The sequence below is a fragment of the Thunnus albacares genome, chromosome 8 (assembly GCF_914725855.1).
Source record: "Thunnus albacares chromosome 8, fThuAlb1.1, whole genome shotgun sequence".
Taxonomy (NCBI): Eukaryota; Metazoa; Chordata; class Actinopteri; order Scombriformes; family Scombridae; genus Thunnus; species Thunnus albacares.
In genome coordinates this window covers 34281635-34306544 of record NC_058113.1, presented here as the reverse complement: position 1 = coordinate 34306544, position 24910 = coordinate 34281635, and the positions used below count along the sequence as shown (strand labels likewise).

General features: G+C 41.0%; 1 protein-coding gene and 1 long non-coding RNA gene across 7 annotated transcripts in view; one reads left to right on the top strand and one right to left on the bottom strand.

Annotated features, from left to right (window-relative positions):
* The window catches only part of nek11 (NIMA-related kinase 11), an 85862-nt gene that overhangs the window by 37627 nt on the left and 23325 nt on the right, over window positions 1-24910 (top strand). For 5 of the 6 annotated variants that reach the window (XM_044358168.1, XM_044358167.1, XM_044358169.1 and 2 more), the window contains 5 exons: window positions 78-148; window positions 1966-2085; window positions 6675-6768; window positions 6901-7018; window positions 17199-17311. In XM_044358168.1, the coding sequence (XP_044214103.1) occupies window positions 78-148; window positions 1966-2085; window positions 6675-6768; window positions 6901-7018; window positions 17199-17311 (516 nt within the window). The remainder of the gene's footprint in view (window positions 1-77; window positions 149-1965; window positions 2086-6674; window positions 6769-6900; window positions 7019-17198; window positions 17312-24910) is intronic. The other variant, XM_044358170.1, reaches the window with a different exon arrangement.
* LOC122986792 lies at window positions 4982-6739 on the bottom strand. Its single transcript, XR_006404372.1, has 2 exons — window positions 6658-6739; window positions 4982-5966 (listed from the first exon to the last, which is right to left on the bottom strand). It is a non-coding gene; the product is annotated as an uncharacterized LOC122986792 (long non-coding RNA).

Here is a 24910-nt window from a genome sequence, read left to right as displayed (position 1 = left end):
TTTGTCATCTTCGTCCTCTTCCTCCTCTTCGTTCTCTTCAGCTCATCTGATGAATAAATCAAACTTTCTCTTTCCAGAAGATGAAGAATCGTTTTCTCTTCGTGCCGTCTGGAGGAGATGAAGATGCTGAACTCATCGCCAAGAACATGTAAAACTCTTCTTCTTCTCTCCTCCTCTTCCTCCTGTTTTTCCTCTTTTCTCTCATTTTCCTTTTCCTCCTCTTCCTCATCTTCCTGTCCTTTCCCTCACTTTCTTCTTCCTCCTGTGGTTCCACTAGTTCTTTCTTTACTCTTCTTCTCTTCCTGCCCTTTTCTCTTCTTCTTCCTTCTCATTTTCTTCTTCTTCTTTCTCTTCTTCCTCCTTTTGTTCTGTTCTTCGCTGTTTTTCTTTTCTTTTCTTCTGCCTCCTTCCTCTCATCTTTCTCTGCCTTTTCTTCGTTCTCTTCTTCCTCTTCTTCCTCTTGTTCTTTCCTGTTTTACTTCTTTTTCCTTTCTCCTCCTCTCCTTTCTTTTCCCTTTTTCTTCTTTTTCTTCCCCCTCATCTTCTTCATTTACTATCCCTTTTTTCTTCTTCCCTCTCCTCTTCTTCCTCCTTTTATTCCTCTTTCATGTTCCTTCTTCTCATTTTCCTTTTCTCCTCTCCCTCCTTTTCATTTTTCTTTCTGCTTTTTTTCTTATCTCCCTTCTTCTTCTTCTTCTTCTTCTTAATTTATTCATTCATTATTCTCTTCTTCTTCTATCTTCACCCCTTCTTCCTGTTCTTCCTCTTTTTCTTTCCTGCTTTACTCTTCTTTTTCTTTTTCTCCATCTCTGTTTTTTCTTGCCTCCCTCCTCCTCCTCTTCCTCCTCCTTCCTCTTCCTCCTCTTCCTCTTCATCCTCCTCTCTGTCTTCCTCCTTTTGTTCCTTCAGTTCTTTGTTTTTTCCTCCTTCTTTACTCTTTTTCCGTCACATTTTCTTCTTCTTCACTCTCCTCCTTTGCTTCCTCTCGTTCTTTCCTTCTTTACTCTTCTTCACTTTCCTCTCTTCCTGCCCTTTTTCTTCATCCTCCTCTTCATCTTCCTTTCCTTTGTTCTTCTTTGTTCTTCTTTTCTATTTTCCCTTTCTCTCTTTTTTATCTTTTCTTCATTTACATTTTTCTTCCAGTCTTCTTCTCTCTCTTGTTCTGTCCTACTTTACTCTTCTACTTTTCTTCTTTGCCTCCTCTGCTTCTTCTTCTCTTCTCCTTTTGTTCCTCTTGTTCTTCCCTGTTTACTCTTCTTCTTTCTCATTTTCCTGCCTCTTCTTGCTCTTTCTCTCTTGTTCTCATCTTCATCTTCATCGTTTTCTTCGTTTTTCGTTCTTCTTTCCTCTTTTTCTTCCTGTTGTTCTTCTGGTTTGTTCCTGTTTTACTCTTTTCTGCTTCTTCCATTTGTCTTCTTCTTCCCCCGTCCTCCTCTTCGTTATGCATCTTTGCCTCAAACCCTTAAACACACACACACACACACACACACACGCACACACACACACACTGAACCAAACACACACACACACACACACACACACACACACACATACACACACACACACACACACACACACACACACACAGTGCTGCTGTAATTAGAGCAGTGAGCGTCGAGCCGAGTTCAACTCTGTGTGTGTTGACAGACGACACACCGCTCGCTGTCGGATAATCCATCCTCACTACTGCACACACACACACACACACACACACACACACACACATACACACACACACACACACACACACACACACACACACACACACAGACACACACACACACACACACACACACACACACAGTTTTAACAACACTGAGGTCAGAGGTCAGTGTTGTCATGTTGGAGTCAGTAAGAAGGATGAGAAGAGGAAGAAAGATGCTGTGATCTGATTGAACTCTTCCAGGTGATTGACGTGTGTGTGTGTGCATGCACGTGCGTGCACATGTGCCTGTTTCTCTGCAGGCAGACGAAGGTTCACCTGCAGACGCTGAGGGAGAGGTCAGAGGTCGAGAAGATGACGCCAAGAGAGAGAATGAGACTCCGAAAACTGCAAACTGCCGATGAGACGGCGAAGAGACTGAGGTAACACACACACACACACACACAATCACACACACACAATCACACACACACACACACACACACACACACACACACACACACGCACACACACACACACACACACACACACACACACACGCACACACACACACACACACACACACACACACACACAATCACACACTCTCTCACACACACACACTCATGTGTGTCTGCTCGTCCCTCCAACGTTATCAGAGAACTTCTGGACTGATGATCTTAATAAAAATCGATGGTGTAGAATCAGAGATGTCGTCTTTTTTATTCCACACATTCTTCTTCTTCTTCCTTGTCAAAACCTGCCGCCTACGTTACCCACAATGCAGCTGGAGATTGGGATGCGTTATGCTAGTAGCGGCTAATGTAGCCTCCAGCAGAGATGAGGAGCTGCAGACGTCTCTCTATAACTTCTTCAGACCTGACCGACGCTGTGACATCATCAGTGACGTCATCAGAAGGCTTTATAATAGTTTTTACACAGAACAGAACATCTGGAAACAAGCTGAGCTGGAAAATCTAAACGCTAAACTCTGAACCTGATTCATAAATTAATACCATTAATTAAATTAATACCGTTTGGCCTCTTTATGTTATTTCAACAGCAGATGTAAACATGATGTGATTCCTCCAACATACATAACACACACGTACACACACGTACACACATGTACACACACACACACATGTACACACACACACACACACACACACACACATGTACACACATGTACACACACACACACATGTACACACACACACACACACACACACACATGTACACAGATGTACACACACACACACACACACACGTACACACACGTACACACATGTACACACACACACACGTACACACATGTACACACACACACACATGTACACACACACACACACACACATGTACACAGATGTACACACACACACACACACACACGTACACACACGTACACACATGTACACACACACACACGTACACACATGTACACACACACACATGTACACACATGTACACACACACACGTACACACATGTACACACATGTACACACACACGTACACACGTACACACATGTACACACACACACACGTACACACACGTACACATGTACACACATGTACACACATGTACACACACACACACGTACACACATGTACACACACACGTACACACACATACACACATGTACACACATGTACACACACACACACACATGTACACACACACACACACACGTACACACACACACACGTACACACGTACACACACACGTACACACATGTACACACACACACACGTACACACATGTACACACACACACACATGTACACACATGTACACACATGTACACACACACACACGTACACACATGTACACACACACACACATGTACACACATGTACACACATGTACACACACACACACGTACACACATGTACACACACACACACGTACACACATGTACACACACACGTACACACACATACACACATGTACACACATGTACACACACACATATGTACACACATGTACACACACACACACACACACATGTACACACATGTACACACACACACACACACGTACACACATGTACACACACACACATGTACACACACACACACACACACACACACACATGTACACACACACACACACACACACACACGTACACACATGCACACACACACGTACACACACACACACACACACACACATATAAACATATGACTGATAGTTCAGATCAGTAGGTTGGTGGTCGTGTTTAGTAATTGATTCATTCATCATTTATTAAATTGATCAGTTCAGTCACTTATCAATATCATATTTCTAAAAGCAGTGATGATATTTTTTCATGTTGTCATATTAACATTCATGTTATTGTATTTATTGATTGTTGTGTTATTCAGGTTGTTTTGTGTAGCGACTGAAGGATTCACACACTGGTCTCAACAGCCTCTCATGTTAATAGACTGGTCTGACTGGTTTCCATCAGTGTGTGTGTGTGTGTGTGTGTGTGTGTGTGTGTGTGTGTCTATTAATAACATGTTACAGCAGCTGAGCTCAGTGAAGTAACCAGACTAACAGTGTAAAGTCCTGATAGAGTCACGGTTCCCAACTGGTGGTTCACAGTCCAGAAGTGGACCACAGGTTCATTCAGAGTTGATCCAGATCATCAACACATTTACATAAATCTTTCACAAATACTGTAGATAATAAAATAAATACAAAATCAATCCCAGTGAATCAATATAACCTTGTTCTGTCTGCAGCAGAGAAATAAAGTCTAATAAACTGATCAAAATGACATTTTAATGTGAGATTTTAACGCTGTTTTGATTGTTGGATCAGAGGATTGTTGGATTACTGTTTATACTGATCATAAATAGTGTTATAAATCTATTTTATTCTGAAATGAATTAAAAGAAATAAATAAAACAACAGGCCTGTATTTCCACTGCACCAGTTAAAGATGCTGAACTGATCCAGACAGCTGCTCTGAAAACATTTAACTTCAACTGAACCTGAACGCATCACTGAAACCCTAACCCTAACCAGATGAGAGAGTTCTCTCCTCTCATTGGTCAGATGTGTCTGAACATAAACACAGGAAGAAGTTTCAGGTACTTTGGAACCAGAGGAACTAATCTCAGGAAGTAAACCAGGAACTAAGAGTCTGTGTTGTGCTTCCTGTTTGTGTTTCCACCACATCAGAGGAACCAGGTGGATCCTGCAGATCAGACTCATGACGAACTAAAAATGAAACACACACGAGGAAAACGGCAGCACAGATCTGCATACTGGTGCATACTGGTGCATCCTGGTGCACGCTGCTACATACTGGTGCAGGAGTTGGATGCAGTTTCCACAGTAAATCACCTGCTGAGTGTTTGAAGCTTTTATTTCTGCTTTTAGAACAAACGACACAAAACTATCAGATATTTTTTCCTCTCGTTCACCGACTTTGTTCTCACCACCGCCGCTCGCTCTCCATTCACCGTCTAGCTCGCTCGACCACCGTCGGTCTCTCTCTCTCTAACGTTAACCAATGAAGAGAAATGTCATCCATCTTCATCCGACATCGATACGAGAGCACTTCCTGGTTTTATGAATGAATCAGCTGCTGTGTTTGTGTTTGACCAATCAGCGACGGTCCCTGAAAACCCCGCCCCCCCCAAAGTTCCTGTACTTTTGGAAATCTCCCTTGAACTTCATTCAGAGCCTGATTCCTCAGGTAGTGGAAACATCTGTCCAAATATGAAGAAGAGCAGGTCGGTTCTTCTTGGCTGCTTGTGGTCAGATGGAGGTCGGATCACGTTCCCGCCACAAACAAACTGAGACCACTTCCTCTAAAAGGGTCTGTGTGGTTGTTCTGGTCCAACTGCTGCTTTCAGATCTGAATCACAGCAAGGAGGAAAATCAACCAGACTGAACCACACATGGAGGAAAACGCACCTACGGAGCTTTCAGGGGTCACATGATGAATGAAGGGTTCTCGCAGGGCCCCGTCGCAGCCGGTGGATCATCTCTGCAGCGTCTCCCTCGTGTCTCTTTACTTTAAATCCACTTGTAAATGTTTTTATAGCAGGATGACGTCCTCACATTGGATCAGACAGTCAGAGAGGTTCTCGTCCCTCCGAGCCGTCGTGTTAATCGAGTTTCGGCGCGGCGAGCGGCTGTTAGAGGTCTGTTTTGTTGCTCTCTGGGTAATGAAGTCAGTCTGGGTCCTGACGGCTCAGAGCGAGGCTGACAGAGACTCAGCAGGTCCAGAGTCACACTGATCACATTACAGGACAGTTTCTGCAGCACAGCAACACCTGAACATGTGGCCACCTGTTAAACACACACACACACACACACAATGCATTCTGGGAAATAAGAGAGAGCAGATAGACAGACGGAGCTCATTAACTCTCAGCTGTTTGCTCTTCCAGACTTATGTCGTGTTAATTGTGTGATTGCTCATCTAGTTATCTTCGCTCTTTAGTTTTTTAAAGTAGATGCAAAAAAAAATGAACAGAAGAAGAACAAATGCAGTAAAAAGAGAATAAAAGACAAAAAAAGACACATTCTCATTTAAAAAAGTATCAGACGAAGAGCTGAACATGAGTTAAAAGCAGCTTTAAAAAGGTTCTGAGAGTAACTTTCCCAAAAACTGCAAACAGTCCAGACCTGCTGGAGTCAGGTAAGCAGTGTTTTATCTGTTCCTGCACATGCTCAGTAGCGTCTTACACAGAACTACTCTCTGGAGACTGAAAACGTGATGCTGTTATTAGTGTTTGGAGCCGTTTCTAAACAAACTAACGTGACCAAACTGTTGATGATGAAGGAACATGTGACCCAGTGCAGCGATGAGACTCACTGACGGGTTTTTAATCAGATATATCAGCTTTGATACAAACACAATACTTGTCAGTAGATCAGTTTATTGTTGGTTTGGATCCAAACATGAAGACAAATATAGAAAATCAGCAGAATGATCCTTTAAAAAAGGTCGTCAGCATCGTCTTTAGTTTGTTCCACATGTGAGCAGCTTCATCATGTTTCTGTTGTACTGACCTGAACCGTCTCCACAGGAAGCTGGCCGAGGAGAAGTACGAGGAGATCAACACCCGCAGGAGAGAACTGAGGAGACGCCATTTTGAAAAAGTCAGTCTGGATGTTCTGAATGTAAGAAAACTACGTTTAATTAATCCTCTCGCAGGTTAATTAACTAACTGATGTTTGTTCTCTCTGTGTGAGAAGTGAAGCTGTTGGGTTTCAGTTTAAAGTGACTATTAGCTCTTTTCCTCCAACCAATAGGAAAGCAGAGACGACGGCGCCTGTCAGAGTCAGCCAATCAGCAGCCAGGATCACTGGTCACCAGGAAGGTCGCAGCCAATCGAGACGCAGGATGACAGCAGGACGTCGGAGCTGCACGGTGAGAAAAAAATAATCATAGAGTCTGAAAATAAGAAATATATTATTATATAGAGGAATTTCCTTAATTGATAGTCGACAACATCAACAATAAAAAGTTGATTAATTGTTAAAGATTTATGAAATAGAGTGAACTTCTTTCTAACGACTGATGTGACCGACTGTATGTTGATGCAGAATCAAAGTCCGTTTGAAGTTTGAACTGATTCCCCTCAGAAAAGCAGCTCCCAGCACAGAAAGAAAGAAAATAAACCAAATAATATTCACTTAGAGAAACCTCACAAGGTGTTGCACAACAGGAAACGTCCCCTTAATGAAATAATGCCTCTTCAATACGTATACAAAATAAATCCTGCAGGTGTTTAGGCTGTCGTTGCAGGACACTTGATTTATTTTATGATGTTCCCGCAAATCACAAAGCAAAAGACCAGAAAGACACAAAAGGGTCTGAACAGACCAGAGCTTCTGTCTGACAATCTTTACAAATGATGTCTGCAACCAGTTGAGGAGAGAACAGAGTGACCAGGATGTGCAGTTTCTCCCCTCTATTAAACACCCTGATTGGCTGAGAGGGAAACGCACCCAGCTGCTCTCAATCACCAGCTGGGATCCAGTCCCCCCCCCCACTCTGCACACAGGTGATCTGCATAAACCCTCCAATCAACCCAGACGTGCAACTATCCGCATTCAGAACGAGGAGACGGGGAAATGATAGCAAGTCCCACCGATGGGTGACTGCTGCACACTAAACACCAAGTTACTTAAATTATAAATGAAATAAACACAACTTCCAGTTTCATTAGAGAACATTAATTAGATCAAACTTCACGTCTTGGACTCCTGCAGCCTTCAAGACTAAATAAACTGGAACATTATCAAATAAATATAAAACCTGTGACTCCAGACTCTCCACCGCAGAGTTCATGTCAAATAAAACAGGAATATGTTGATGTACATGATGTGAGATACTGACTGTAGCTACGTTAGTCCAGATCAGCTGGAACACATTAATACTCAAGAGTTTTTATTTCATCTTGATTCAACTATTTTAACTCTCAAGTGGTCCAGAAGCTTCAGACCAACTTCCTGTTAAAGGTCACATGACTCTGATATCTTGATTTCCTCCCGACCTGAAGTTTATGTGAAACTGTTGATGTTAACACTCAGATCGTCGTTCTGACAGCTGCCCGCCGGACAGTCAGTGTATCTCATCTGACAGATTTAATCAGCTCTAATAACCTTTCATCATCCATTCTGCAGCTATTATTTGTCTCTGGGTTAATATTCCTCGCCGTGTTCTCTGTCACTGAAGTTCTTAAAATAAACCGAGCAGCCGGCGTGTCAGAACTAATGAAATTTACAGCTGGTCCGAAGCAGAAAAGCTCTCTGGAGATTATTGCGTTAGAGCAACTTAATCAGGTGTTTATCTCAGAAATCCTTCAGGAACGGTGGGTATTAAAAAGGCCATAAGCCATAAATCTAATTAAAATTAGTGTCAGTTATGAAGGATGGTTTGGACCAGAGAAAAAACCTCTAATATTTATTTTGTTATCGTGTTTCAATCTTTCATCCAGTTTGGATTTTAAACTTTTTTTTCACGAGGGGGGAAACGGGAGGTCAGAGGAGAGGAGCTGCTTCCTGAATGAAGATGACAAATTATAAAAAAAACAACACAGGTTAGTTTACTGTCGGCTCAGGTGTAAAGGTCGGTGCACGGATTCATAAAAGATTAACGGAAACTTCAGAACTAAGTGAAGAAGTTGTGATATGTAGCACAACGTGTCTCTTACACAGAACTACTCTCCAGAGACTGAAAACATGATGCTGATATCAGCCGTTTCTAATCAAACTTATGGTGTGATTGCTCACCTAGTTATCTTTGCTCTTTATTTTATTTAAAGCAGATGCAATCCAAAAAATGAACAGAAGAAGAAAAAGAATAATAAGAAAAACTAGAATATTCACATTTCCTGAAGAAAATGCATGTGACTGCTGCTCGCTGCCTCAGCTTCTGAAAGAGTCCCAGCAACAGCTCGCAGTGGTCAAATCCTGTCAGAAGCTGAGCCAGCGAGCAGCAGCTGCAGCATTCATGCAGCATTCATGCAGCACATTTAAAGGCAAAAATAAGTTACAACAACAGCAACAGCAGAGCAGCAGGTAAGACTGTGTTAAAAGTAGAAAACAAATACAGTTAAAAGAGAATAAAAGACAAAAAAGACACATTCTCATCTAAAAGTATCAGACGAAGAGCTGAACATGAGTTAAAAGCAAACTGCAAACAGTCCAGACCTGCTGGAGTCAGGTAAGCAGTGTTTTATCTGTTCCTGCACATGCTCAGTAGCGTCTTACACTGAACTACTCTCTGGAGACTGAAAACGTGATGCTGTTATTAGTCTTTGGAGCCGTTTCTAAACAAACTAACGTGACCAAACTGTTGATGATGAAGGATCATGTGACCCAGTGCAGCGATGAGACTCACTGACGGGTTTTTAATCAGATATATCAGCTTTGATACAAACACAATACTTGTCAGTAGATCAGTTCATTGTTGGTTTGCATCCAGACATGAGATTTGTCGACGGTATAGAAGAAGAATATTTCAGTTTACTGGGACTCCTGGAGGCTTCGCAGGTTCCTCAGAACCAGACGGGGAACCTCTGGTCTGAGATCTAACAGGCCTGATTATGAAACGAAGCCTTTGAAGTTTCATGAATCCAACCGAGACGTTAAAATTGTGAAACTTGCAGCTGGAAAAAACAGAAGTGAGTCAGACTCTCTTTCTGGAGGGAATTCAGAAATAAAACTGCTAAAAACTCCAAAATATTCAAACTGTTGTTGGAATGAAAACTGTGACGGAGTTTTAATATATTTTCATGTGCATGCAGATATAATTTAGATTTTCTACAGTGAGTTTTCATTACGGAAGACGCCTGCAGGCTCTTTTTATACCGGAAATATAGATTCACATAAAGAAAACAAAACCAATTAATTTAATGTTTTTGTATTTTTGAAGTTCACAGAAACAGAAACAGGGTCGGTCTGTTCCCTCCAGCAGTCACACTGAATGTGTTTTTTCATTATGTCTTCATGTTTCTCCTCAATCAGCTGCCAGTTTAGTCTGAGCGAATCAAACCTTTAACAGTTTGTTAAGACGCAGCTGCAGGTTCGACTCTTCTTCCCTCCGAGTGAGGCGGTGGCTGAGTTCAGGGTCAGAGGGAAAACTCGCTCTTTAGCTCATTACTGAGCTTCTGATTGCAGCTAACTGCTCGGGGATATATGATGTAACCTGAGAGCAGAGTTTCCCTCCGCCTGCTGCTCAAATGAGACAAAGCTGAAATGAAAAATAATAAAAGACTCAGACTGAGGAGACGTTCAAATTTAAAGTCATCATGCCAGAAATGGTTTTCAGACACTTTAATTTCACATTTTTTCACACATTTTTGCTTCTATACGTGTGACAAAATACATTCACTAACTCTAACATTAAAGGGGTCATATTCTGCTCGTTGTGGTTTTATGGTATTTATTTCCTGTTCTGATGTTAAACACGTTCAGAACGTGTGTAGAGATGCTGCCTGCAAGTCAACTCAGGGCTTCAACCTGCTGTGATGCTTCGTTTATGATGTTTTTTTACTTTCCTGACGAGATGACATCAGCTCGTCATATGTCCAATAATGGTTGCTAAGGTGGTTGCTAAGGTGTTTCCATGTGTTGTTCAGCTCCAACATGTACGGATGGATTTGAGAAGTTGACATTTGGAATAAAGAAGGAGAAAAAGAAGTGAAATCCTGCTACTATAGTTTGTTTACGAAGCCTCTGGAGCCGGAGGAAGCTTCCTGAAAGCTGACCAATCAGAACAGAGTGGGCTCATCAGGAGGCGGGGCCTTAAAGAGACAGGAGCTAAAACGGCCTGTTTCAGACAGAGGCTGAACTGAGGGGCTGCATAAAGGACCAGTAGAAGATAAATAAGGAGTTTTTATTCTAGTAGAGCCCCAGAATATAAATATAGAGCTGGAGATGTGCAGAATATGTTTCCTTTAACCAAAGTCTAACTTTATCCCTAAAAAAGAAGTTTAAACCCAAAAATACACAACTGATTGAACAAAAGACAAAAAGCTATAAAGGAGGAAGAGAAGTCAACCAAACAACATGCATTAAAACCTAAAAACAACAAAAAGGGACCAAAATATAGCCATAATAATGAATTGATTCACAAACACCAAAATAAGTTATTTTGGTAATAATGAACATTAGTCAACGTAATGTTAATAGAACAGTAGAGGTTGTAGGTGTACAGCGCGACATGCTGGTGTTGTCTTGTAGTTCATCTTCATTTTGGATGTTATAATTTAATAATGTTGTTTGCAGAAGGAGTATTTAGTGAATCCTAACGTTAGTGGAGCAGCGACTCCCAAACTAACCAATCAGAGCGGCCGACCAACACACCTGAAGCACTTTACTAAATATCAGTGTTTCCAGCGTTTTGGAGGACGAGCGCTGCATCGTGGAGGCTGCTCTGTTCTCCTCTGACTCCATCACACCGTTACACACTGAAGCACTGACGTTGGTCAGTAAGTGACTCTTTGATTTCAGGCAGAAGGTTGGAAGATGCTTCATCACCACCAGTTAGCTTCACTCTCACTGACGTGTTTACGTGTTTACAGCTCAGTGGCCTCAAATACTGAAACCAAGAATCGATTCTCAATCTAATTGTGACTTTCCCACAAAAGAATCCAGCCTTTATTAATAATGTTTAGTGTTTTTTGTAAAGCATAACAGGCTTTCCACTGCTGACAGACTGCAGGAAAACACAACCACACATGTAAAAAATATCTGGTTGCATATAAAATCATCCATATGAAAAACACACATACAGTCTGGCAGTTAGACAACAGAACTATTATGTAAATATTATATAAATACTCTCCTCACTAGGCCTGTTCTGTGTGTCAAATTATTGATTTTGGTCAAATATTTCAGTTAATCTGTGAGGTTTTATCAGTGATTCAACAGTAATTGTCTGTGTGCAGGTTGATTGTTGTTTACAGGCGTCTGATCGGTGTGTGTGTTTCCGTCAGTCGTTCTGCTGGTGATGTCGGATCAGCTGCTCAGTCAGTGATGTGAGAGAACAGGTTTTGCATCATTAGGTCCTTTCAGCAGTGAGTTACTGGGCTGTTGAGATGTGAGAGGAAAAGTAACACGGTTGCACTTCTGACTGTGCCTGTGTGTGAAAAATCACAAATCTGAGCTGTGAACAACTCACAGACGTCTGAAATGTGACCCGACTGCTGCTGGGGGTCTGTCCGAATACAATTATGTTATTTGGCAAAGCAGAAATAGTGAATTATTTATGAATATTTGTTTCATACAAATATTGTTTGTAGTATCCTGAGACTTCTGGTGTTATCAAGGCTCCAGGTGTGGGTTACCTGGCAGGAAGTCTATATACAGGAAGTGATGGCAAGTGATTCTCGATATGTCTGTGATCCATACAATGTGCTAGTAAGAAGCAAAGCAATCTACTTTTTGGTGTCCTGCGTCCTCCTTGACTTGTCCGGAGTCACATTGTTATATTTTTAAAATTATTTGTTTCCGGAAAAAAAACCAAAAAACATGTCAAATACCAGCGAGCAGGTCGGTTACATCACTATCTCAGTGTCTCTCCTCTGCTCCGCTGTGACGTCTATCAGCAGGTCTCAGTGAGGGGAGTCACATCCACCTGCTACATGACGCACATTTCCTAATTTGGACATCAGTCCTGGAGTTGGGGGTGTTCCCCAGAGATAAAACTGAACTACTGACACAAGTAAAGTGCTCTCAAGAGACTCTCCATAACCTGTTGTTCCTCTTCTCCTTTCCACAAAGTTAGGTTGTAAAAAAATAGTTATGAGTGTATAAATAGGTAGAGGTCTGTCTGCAATGAGGTGATGAGTAAAGTTTTATCTCAGTAGTCAGCGCAGTCGTCTCTGATCTGGGAGACTCCAGTTAGAGACCCGGTGTGGGGATGTTGTTCTTCATAAGGTAGTTCAAATACAAATACAGATAATTTAACTGCCTCAGCAAATACAGATACAAATATAAATACTGGGCTCTCTGCACATCCCTACCGACTACACACTGCTCTTTGTAAGAAAAGGTTGGAAACCACTGTTTTCATCTTTAACAATGTCTATGTTTACATGCACACTAATATTCCACTATTATTCTGAATTTGATGTAAACAGCATATTCTGTTTGGATATTCTGAATGTAGCATTTGCAGATGAAGACATGTGGGATGTTGCTGATATTATTCTGGTTTTAGGAGCATCTATACAGCACATCCGCAATATGTGTCTCAGTTTGCACCACACAGCCTCTCTCCTGTTTACCCCCGAGCAGTTTATGAATATATGTATATATATATATATATATATATATATATATATATATATATATATACTGGAGCAGGAAGGCACACAGAAGAGAGATGTCCATGGTGGGCTGGACTCAGCGTGATGCACCAAAAACACTCAGCAGTGTAATAAACATCAGGAAGTGACTGTAACTGTAAATGTATAATATCAGTCATGAATATCAGGCAGCAGATCACTAATGTTTTTTCACCTCGCTGCCTGCAGAGATCTTGTGATTCCCACCGGAGCAGAGAGAAACCCGGAGAACCTTCTGCATGTAAACGGGAATATTCATGTTCATCAGCCATGTAAACAGCTTAGTAGGAATATTGTCTTTTTCAGAATAAGAGCAAAAAAAAGGAAATATTTTGTGCGTGTAAACGTAGCCACTGTGTTGTATTTTAAAAGCTTGTTATATTATCCTTTGTGTCTGAAAAGTAACTAAAGCTGTCAAATAAATGTAGTGGAGTAGAAAGAAGCATCACATGGAAATACTCAAGTAAAAACCTAAATGTGGAGGTTTGATTTGGAGACATAAACCTGCAAAATTTCCTGCAATTCTACACAATATTCTGTGACTATAAAATACTTTTTGAACACAATAAAAGATGAGAAATGATCAGTACAATCACAGCAGTTAAATGTATAATATAACATGCACATCATCTGCTTTGATACATTTTGTGTGACGACCATTTTATTATATTTTCAACAAGATGTGAAAACAACAACACAGTGAATAAAGTTTTACTGTCACAAACACACTCCTCCCAGTTTACATGTACAAAAGTGATTTTTATGATTTCTATAAAGACCGTAGATAGACATGAAGTTATTGTTGAAGTACAACAATAACACACAATGATGCTACAGACAGAAATGAGCCTATAAATTCACACTGATGCAGAACGTCATGTTAAATATTATTATCTCATCATAAACGGCCTGTATGAGTAAATCTAAAACATCATTACACACATTTATCAAGTCAGGCGAGTCTAATAAAGCAACAGCTGGATGATGTGCTGCAGCTGTTCCACATGATGCTTCTTCTTCTCTTGTTTTCACAATCAGAGGCTGGACTAGTATAATAATCTCTGAACATATTTACTATCAGCAATAAAGTGTAAATATTATTATTATAACTGAAATAAACAGATAAACAGCCTCTATCTCTCTGCAGCCGTTATTCAACTGTTTTCTTATTCTTATTATTCATATTCTTCATTAGAATAATGATAAAAGCTAAATCGAGTGTTTTATAAATATTGTATCTGCTGCCTGATGTCACAACATTTAGTTTGTTAGCTAACGACGTTATCTGTTAATGTTAGCTAACGACGTTATCTGTTAATGTTAGCTAACGACGTTATCTGTTAATGTTAGCTAACGACGTTATCTGTTAATGTTAGCTAACGACGTTATCTGTTAATGTTAGCGAACGACATTATCTGTTAATGTTAGCTAACAACGTTATCTGTTAATGTTAGCTAACGACGTTATCTGTTAATGTTAGCTAACAACGTTATCTGTTACTGTTAGCTGTTAGCTGCCAGTATTTCAATCAGGAGAGACTCAGGTTCTTTATGAAGTAAATGATGTTTATTGAACAACATGATAGATGATTGGTGATTAGACCCCATCATGATGTCGCTGGATATGAAAGAGTAGTATAGGATAACCCCCCCCCCCCCCCCCGATGGAGTCTAGACACTGGTGGTGGTGATGAAGAGGAGTAGATCTTGGTGGTGCAGGTAGCGGCTTCTGGTGCTGAAGTAACGGAGTGGAGAAGGCGAGGTGGTGATCTGGGATGAAGAGGAGAGGGAAATGGATTTTAAAGTTTGGCAGCTGAGCTGTGATTGGGGGTTAGAAATAGTGGAGTAATCTGATTTGATAACTAGGAGTGACGCCTGTAAACAGCTGATGAGGAAGCAGGAGGAGCGAGGAAGAAGAGAGAGAGAGAGAGAGAGGAGAGGGAGAAATGAATGACAGATAATCTTCCTGCCTGAATTTACACTCAGCTTCACGTTAATATGATTATTTTTGTTTGTGCGTCATTAACCTCAGTATGAGTATTACATCTCCTGGTCTGTAGTGAGTTAATATTATAATATACTATTTGACGGCGTTACCATGACGTTATGATCAGCCTGGACCGTCCATCCAACATGTCCTCCAGCAGTCACATGACTGCGTGTGAAGGAACATGAGAGAGTTCATCCTCTGTAGTTAATATCAAATGAGTGGTGGAGACAGTGAGACAGGGACATAAAGAACCTCAACATGGTCCCTGAATGCAACACTTAGTGACTCTCCACCTCTACTTTTTCTTTATAATTTATTCACCATAATAACAAGTTGGCTGCTACAGATTTCCTGAAGGATATTTGAGGTATTTTAATGTTTCTGAAGATTATAAAATCTTAAATGAGTCAGTTTAATGAGTCAGAGTGTCCACAGAGAGCCACTGTGTTCAGTAATTAACTTTATTTTGGATCTCAGCCTTCAGACTCTTTCCAGCTTTCTGCTCTTCACACTGTTTTCATCCTGCAGCTGCTCATTAAAGGGTCCGTGAGCTCACGACTCACGACGAGGAGGCAGAAAAAAGTTTTCAGCCTGATCCTCCTCGGTGTGAGTGACATCACATCCTGCTGGAGCTCAGCCAATCAGCTCTCTGAAAGGTCCTGAAGTCAACAGACACGGAAGCAGCAACAGATAAAACTGACCTTTGACCTCCAGTCTGTGGGTCGTCGGCAGGACTGTGCTGTGAATAAATGTTCATGTCGTGTCTCTGAGGAGCGTTTAAATGTTTCACAGACTCGTTCGAGGTCATTAAAGTTGCTTTTATTCATAAATAGATGCATTAAATCACTTCTCAGTGTGTTACAGAAACTTTCTTCTTTTTTAAGACTTGAGTTTTATTTAGCGCTGATCCCAGAGCTCCGCCCGCTGTCTGATCCCAGCCGTGTGATTGGCGGACGGGGACGGGGGGGAAGCGGGAGACGTGTCAGACCTCAGAGAGCCGCATGAATTAAACATCCTCCATCTTTAAAAGTCTCAGAGCTCGTTAGAGTCGATAATTATTCAGCAGCTAAAACCTGACAAATTAAATCCATGAAGACTGAAGAGTTTTTACTTTATTGGCTGAAATTTAACAGCTGAAAGTATAAAAACAGTAAAAACTGATGAAGTTCTGTCAGTGTGAAGAACAAAACGACTCTTTTTACATTAATTTTCCTCTCAGTGATGTTGAATCAGTTCTATGGAAATGATTCATTTCTTTCAGCCTCTTTTAGCTTCTAGTTTTGGTTTTCTGGTTCAGTCTCATCGTTTCCTGCTGCAGTTTTCATCAAAGAAGAGCTGAAGGTGACGTTAAAGACCCCAAAATATTCAGTTTACATCAAACCTTCATGTTTGAGAAACAGAAACCAGCTGATGTTTAATATAAAAACATTCAATCATCAATGTGTGTGTGTGTGTGTGTGTGTGTGTGTGTGTGTGTGTGTGCGTGTGTGTGTGTGTGTGTATATGTGTGTGTGTGTGTGTGTGTGTGTGTATATGTGTGTGTGTGTGTGTGTGTGTGTGTGTGTGTGTGTGTGTGTGCGTGTATATGTGTGTGTGTGTGTGTGTGTGTGTGTGTGTGTGTGTGTGTGTGTGTGTGTGTGTGCGTGTGTGTGTGTGTGTGTGTGTGTGTGTGTGTGTGTGTGTATATGTGTGTGTGTGTGTGTGTGTGTGTGTGTGTGTATATGTGTATATGTGTATGTGTGTATATGTGTGTGTGTGTAGATATCCCAGAGGATCCGCAGGCTGCAGAGTTTTATTACTATCAGGACGGATTCGACTCGTGTTCGGAGGACGAGGAAACACCAGCAGAGACTCTTTACCTGTCCGACCCACAGGTGAGTCATTGATTATTGATTTGTCCTCACAAAAAAACTTCATTTGAATATTAACAACTAATAAAACATTGGATCATGAAAATACAACAAAACTAATTTGAAGTTTAATTTTATTTCTAATTTAACTACACTTTTATTTTATGTATTTTTTGTTTATTTTATTACTTTATTATTATTATTATTAATTTTATTTTGTCTGTTTTGTCTTACTTTGTTCGTTATTTTTATTTAGTTTGTTTATTTTTTATTACTTTGTTTAAGCAGCAGTTTAATCCTACAGCGTTGGTCATTCATCATCTCCTAAAATACACAACATGTAAACTTATTTAAAGTTATAATCTTAAACATTTTCATTAAATCAAACCCATTTTTGATCCTATTTATGGTCGACTTCCTACATGTAGTGATTACCTTACCGATAGGTTTAGCGGCTAACTTCCTGTTAGCTCTCTGCTAACTTGAACGTGGATAAAATAATTTACTTGTTCGGCTCTTCTGGACTTTCCAAAAGTTATCGGACCGAATGGATCAAATTCTGATAATGAAACATCGTCATTTCACGGAGGTCATGTGACACTCAAAACACTTTATCCACCGTTTTACAGCCGTAACAGCAGAAACTATGACGTAAACACGTCAGTAGTGTTTTATTATTCTCAGTGCCAGCAGGGGGAGACAAAAGTCCTGCACTGCAGTTTTAAAGATTAAAACTTTATCATGTGTTTCTACCTGCTGACGTGCTACGGTAAGCGTATTGTGTCATTTCTGGTTGGCGACTGTGTTTACTGTTAGCGTTGTTGTTGGTTTTGCTATATTTCTCATTACTGTGGATTAATACCTGCTGTATATTTAAACTTTCACTAGTTCTACACAAGCACTCTCAGCGCTTTCTCTCTTTTAGCGACTTTTCACGCTAATCGCACAGTTGTTAGTTATTTTAGCTCTGCAGCTAGCATTAGCAGCTAACTTAAGCTAAGCAGTTAGCGTTCTCCCGCTCTCTCCTGCTCAGTGTGTCAGATGTTTAGTTATTCCTCCTCATGGGGGGGTTGTTGGGTCTCTGTAAATTAAAGAGTTCAGTCTTGACCTGCTCCATGTGTAAAACCCCCTGAGATGACTTTTGTTGTGATTTGACGCTATATAAATAAAATTTAATTGATTGATTGATATTATCTGAACTGTCACTTGCACAGATATCAGCTGCACAGAGAAACTGTCAATCATGACAATTTTTATAGATCTTTTTTCCATTTTTCTGTCCATCCAACACTGGATTCATCAACTAATTCATTAACTTTGATTGTTTAAATCAAGTCAAAACATTAATTGTCATATAAACAGTCAAAAACAAGTTTCCTTCCTTTTCCTTCCACTCTGAACGCTGATCATCAAAGAAACACGAGATACAGGATAAAATCTGAAGAACACTATGTACAATATACACTATACAATATATAATGTGTGTGTGTGTGTGTGTGTGTGTGTGTGTGTGTGTGTGTGGGGGGGGGGGGTATTGTTAGGTGTGTTGGGGGGGTCAGAGGCAGCAGATTGGATGTGTTGATCAGTCTGATGGCCTGCTGAGGATAAAAGCCGTCCTTCAGCCCAGAGCTCCTTCATTTCACACCTCTCTACCTCCTGTCACAAGACATAAGTCTCCTCCAGACTCTCTGATGGTGGATGTGTGACGCAGAGACGGAGGCGACACCAATCACCATCTTCTCTTCTCTTTACCGCTCAGTGCAGGTCGAGATGCTCCCCATGATACAAACGTCCTCAGTCTCCTCAGAAAGTAGAGCCGCTGTAGTTGTTTCTTGACCAGCTGGGTGATGTCACACCCTCTGACCTTCTCCACCTCAGACTGTCAGCGGTTGACGTCTCCTCTTCTTCCCTCCGTGTCCACTATCGTGACCCGCCTCGTCGTTCCTTCAGCCTCCACCGATCAGACCCGATGACGATGACGGTGGTGTCATCAGCGGGTTTCAGGTGGATGTTTTGTCCTTGTGTGAGCTGAATAATGTGTAGCTCGGGGCTGAGTGAGGACTCATTCTTGTGGGGGGGTTGCCGGTGTTCATCATCACATCGTTTTCAGGTTTTAGATTTCCATTTCTGACAGATTGCAGCCTGCCAGCGAGGAGTGCTGGGGTTCAGGCCAAGGTTGTTTACAGTTTGTTTGTGAGTTTGTGGGGGAGGAACTGAATAAAAGGCTGAGCTGTAATCAATGAGGAGCATCATACTGCAGGGGGGGGGGGGTCCAGTGACTCAGGTGTATCAGTCTGGATGCGAGCCAGTAAAACTCTCTCAGAGCACTTCGTTATGAGCGGAGCGAGAGCAGCTGCAGTCGTTCAAACGAGTGACTGGGCTCGTTCTGGGAGGAACTGGGAGGATGGTGGTGGTTTTAAAGCAGGTTGCAGGGGACAGATTAAAGATGGAGGTGAAAACATCGGACAGCTCTGTAGTACATGTCTTGAGGGGTCGCCCGGGGGGTGTTATCTGGGCCTGCTGCCTTGCGGGGGTTTACTTATTGAAAATCAATAAAAAAAAAAAAAAGAGCTAAACACACTCACACACACACACATTTGTGCAGTTATCCTTGGTAAATGGTAAATGGACTGGACTTATATAACACCTCTCATTCACACACACACACACACACGGACGGCGGTGGAGCTACCACGCAAGGCACCAACCATCAGGAGCAACTTGAGGTTCAGGGTCTTGCTTAAGGACACTTTGACACATAGACAGGAAGAGCCGGGGATCGAACCACCGACCCTGCTGTTAGTGGACGGTAGTGATGTGCAGAGAGCCCAGTATTTGTATTTGTATCTGTATTTGTTGAGGCAGCAAAATTATTTGAATTTGTATTCAAATAAAAGTGGAAAGAGGCTTAAAGAAAATTAGTGTTACAATCAGTGTTCATGAATAAACTACCTTATGAAGGACGACGTCCCCACACCGGGTCTCTAACTGGAGTCTCCCAGATCAGAGACGACTGCGCTGACTACTGAGATAAAATTTTACTCATCACCTCATTGCAGACAGACCTCTACCTATTTATACACCCATAACACACAGACAGCACAGCAGGTAACATGTAGAAGAACTTCAAAGGTGATTCTTGTTTTGCACTTTTCATTTATTGCCTATTTTTTTACAACCTAACTTTGTGGAAAGGAGAAGAGGAACAACAGGTTATGGAGAGTCTCTTGAGAGCACTTTGCTTGTGTCAGTAGTTCAGCTTTATCTCTGGGGAACACCCCCAACTCCAGGACTGATGTCCAAATTAGGAAATATGCGTCATGTAGCAGGTGGATGTGACTCCCCTCACTGAGACCTGCTGATAGACGTCACAGCGGAGCAGAGGAGAGAGACTGAGATAGTGATGTAACCGACCTGCTCGCTGGTGTTTGACATGTTTTGGTTTTTTTTCTTCCTGAAAACAAATAATTTTAAAAATATTTGTATGAAACAAATAGTCGTATAAAACCCAGTATTTGTGTTTTGCTGAATAAGGTATTTGTATTTGGACACACCCCTAATGGACGACCTGCTCTCCCTCCTGAACCACAACTCAAACCTTAACCAGGACTGAGCTTTGGTCTCAACTGGGAGTACTGGTCCTGACATGGTCAGTGTTTATACTAGAAAACGTCCCAATGAGGTAACAAAAACATACAATAACACACACACACACACACACACACACACACACACACACACCTACAATATGACACATGATGTGAGCAGAGAGGAGAACATAATAGGAGTAACGTGGATTTATATTCAGCTCATCTTCATTATTATCCCGAGATATTATTATTATGTTTAGCTCTCTAATTAGGGCAGCAGAGTACAGCGTGTGTGTGTGTGTGTGTGTTTATTAGCATTAGCATGGATTAGCATGACACACACGCTGAGGGTTTTGTAGGTGGAAGCTGTGAAGCAGCTTTGATTTCAGCTCTCAGGCGTCTCAGCCGGTTTAACGTGTTCGAATGTGATGAGCTGAGTTTGTGTTTGGGCTCAAATTATCATAATAAGATTCTCACACTGAGCGGAGCCTGTAAGTCCTCTAATTAAGAGACTCCACACACACACACACACACACACACACACACACACACACACACACACGCACACACACACACACACAAGGACGCGGCGTTCTGACCTGCTGTTAACTAAGATGCTAATTATTAGCAGCTTATTTCCTGTGAAAGAAAGTAATTTGGAAAGTGCAGTATTGTGTGTGTTTTGTTTTTTTTTCAGGCTGTTGTTCAGTTATTAACTTTAATTTATACACTTGTGGTGAATTTTAAAAGCACGTTCACAAAGCTGCCTCTTAGAAGATAAAATTAGGACTTGAAAATAATAATCTAACAGGAAAACACACAGATGGAAAAATAACAAGTCAGGAAAAACATCCTGCTGGTTGGAAGGAGGAGAAAAAATTCAGAATTGACGGAGAGAAAAGGAAATAGATTTTTTTATGTCGGCTGTTGTTGTATTTTGGCTGATAGGTTCACTTTCTCTCTATCAAACACATCAAATCTAACAAACATGAACACAAAGACATGAAACACATATTGATATTCAGTCTGAATTAACCTTCCTGAGGATCATTATATCTGATGTTCATCACCAATAAAACCTCCATAAATACACTTAGAAACCAGAGAAAGAGAAGCTGCAGAATCATCACGTTTTAAAGTTATTTTAAAGTTTTCTTCAGTATGACAGTGATCAGTGATGGTTGTCTGAACATCATGCTAACAGCTGATTCACAGGACTGTTAATGGAGACTGTTTGACTAAATGTGAACATAGTAGGGATGTGCCTTAATACAAATATGTTATTCGGCAAAGCACAAATAGTGGGTTTTATAAAAAAAAAAGTATTTGTATTCGGGAAGAAAACATGTCAAATACCAGCGAGCAGGTCGGTTACATCACTATCTCAGTGTCTCTCCTCTGCTCCGCTGTGACGTCTATCAGCAGGTCTCAGTGAGGGGAGTCACATCCACCTGCTACATGACGCACATTTCATAATTTGGACATCAGTCCTGGAGTTGGGGGTGTTCCCCAGAGATAAAACTGAACTACTGACACAAGCAAAGTGTTCTCAAGAGACTCTCCATAACCTGTTGTTCCTCTTCTCCTTTCCACAAAGTTAGGTTGTAAAAAAATAGGCAATAAATGAAAAGTGCAAAGCAAGAATCACCTTTGAAGTTCTTCTACATGTTACCTGCTGTGCTGTCTGTGTGTTATGGGTGTATAAATAGGTAGAGGTCTGTCTGCAATGAGGTGATGAGTAAAGTTTTATCTCAGTAGTCAGCGCAGTCGTCTATGATCTGGGAGACTCCAGTTAGAGACCTGGTGTGGGGACGTCGTCCTTCATAAGGTAGTTTATTCATGAACACTGATTGTAACACTTTAATTTTCTAAAATGAAAAGCGTAATAAAAACAAAAACAGGATTTTTAAGCCTCTTTCTACTTTTATTCAAATACAAATACAAATAATTCTGCTGCCTCAACAAATACAAACACTGTCTCTCTGCACATCACAAGAACAAATCTGGTGTAAAAACAAGTTTGAAAGAGAACAGCAGCACATCTGATGACCTTTATGGATCTTTTATTTGTTTATTTATTTGTTTATTTGTTCTGTTGTCTTATTGGTTCAAACAGGCTGATTTGTTGCTGTCAGAGCAGGATTCATCTATAAAGAGGCTCTAATCATTTAACAGTAATAAATGTTAGTAGTCATGTAACAGGATGTAAAGTTGAAACATCACAGAAATATTTGTGCAGGTAAGATGTTCAAACATTAATAATAATAATAATAATAATTTGTCAGCTGTAAGATAAAGTTCATATTATTCTTCTATCAGTAAACAGTCTGAGAGCAGCAGCACATGAAGAGTCTGAACTTTGTTCTTCAACATATTTCAGCTCCAAACTTTTATTTGATGCAACGTGTTTGTTAAATAAAGTCCAGACAGTCCAACACATCAGTTACTGACCATCAGTCCATCATAGTGGTTGTTAAACCCAAATATTCATCAGTCATACAGTTTAAAAAGCAGTAAAATCTCTCCAATAATCCCCGAACAACAAGCCACATCAGTCACAGTTCATTCACAACACTTTCAACCTGAAGGACTTTTAGCTGTTGAATCAGCATTACTGGATGAACACTGGGATAACTGGGATCAATGGCAGCAGCACTATGTGGTGAATAAGGTCTTTATATGAAGGTCTCTAACGAGGAGCCAATTAAAACCCTTAAAGAAAGCTCGTAGTGACGTAATTACTGATCACTTTGCATCTTATCTCAGGAATCAGCTGAGAGGCTGCAAACGACCTCGATGTAACAAAACCCACCGTTAACGAGCTCGCTGTCGTATTTATGTTGATGACGAACGCTGGACTGAACATGAACGACTGACTGTGACGCTGTGGCAGCAGACAGCGACTGGACGCCACGTCCACTGCGACAAAAGTTAAACCTTTTCTCCTTCACTCACACCTGCGACCCACCAGCTGAGAAGCACTTTTCACACGTATCTAGAGTGCTTATTTAAATTTCTGCTGAAATAAGCATAAAAATGCATAAAACAGGTGGACAGAAACACACTTTGTGATTCATTCTGCAGCTGAAGGGAAAAAGTCAGAACCAATATTTTTCGGTAAACAGCAGCTCTGCATGCTGGGATGATTACAGCCAATTTATCCCACCGGGCTGCTGAAGGGACGAGAGAGAGAGAGAGAGAGAGAGAGAGAGGCAGCTTGTGAAGGCCAGAAGCCAATTTGTGTCTGAGGTTGAGAGAAAGTGGGAAGGCTGAGAGAGATTAAACCTATTTGTCACTGCTGATAGTGATGACAGAGAGAAGAGCAGAGAGGAGGAGAAGAAATGGAGCGAAACTGGAGATTGTGGAGGAGGATAATTAGTGGAGCTGAGCTGCAAGAGAGACACACAGAAGCTTCTTTTATTCAGCCTCTTCAAGGCGGGAATGTTGCACCATTATTCCGCCTCGCTGTTCTGTATAAAAGGTGCAAACACTGAATGGGAGGCATTATGCTGCCGGCGGCGGCGCAGGAAGTCACAGCGCTGGACTGACGCCGGCGTAAAAAGGGATTAAAGTCGTGTTACACGTCACACCTCTGAGTCCACGATGCCAGCACGCAGCAGGCGGCCATCTTTAACTGCTCTCTATTCAATTAACCTTTTTAATTGCTTCAGCGTGCATCAGTCAGTCACTTGTAAAGCACTTTGAATCGTATTTTATTTGTTTGAAAGTTGTTAAAATATTAAAATGAGAAAAACAATTTATAATAACATGGTAAAAAAACACATTTGCATATTATAATTAGAAAGGTGAGTAAAATATTAGACTTCTTCTTCTTCTTCTTCTTCTTCTTCTTCTTCTTCTTCTTCTTCTTCTTCAGCCTGAAGTTTGCAGAAAAGATGATTTAATGCCAGACAGGTGGTGACTTTCCAGTTCACTTCCAGTTAGTTTCCAGTTACTTTTGTTATCTGCATGCAGACTCTACATTATTAACAGAGACAAACTAATGTGACAACACAGTGTTTATCACAATGAA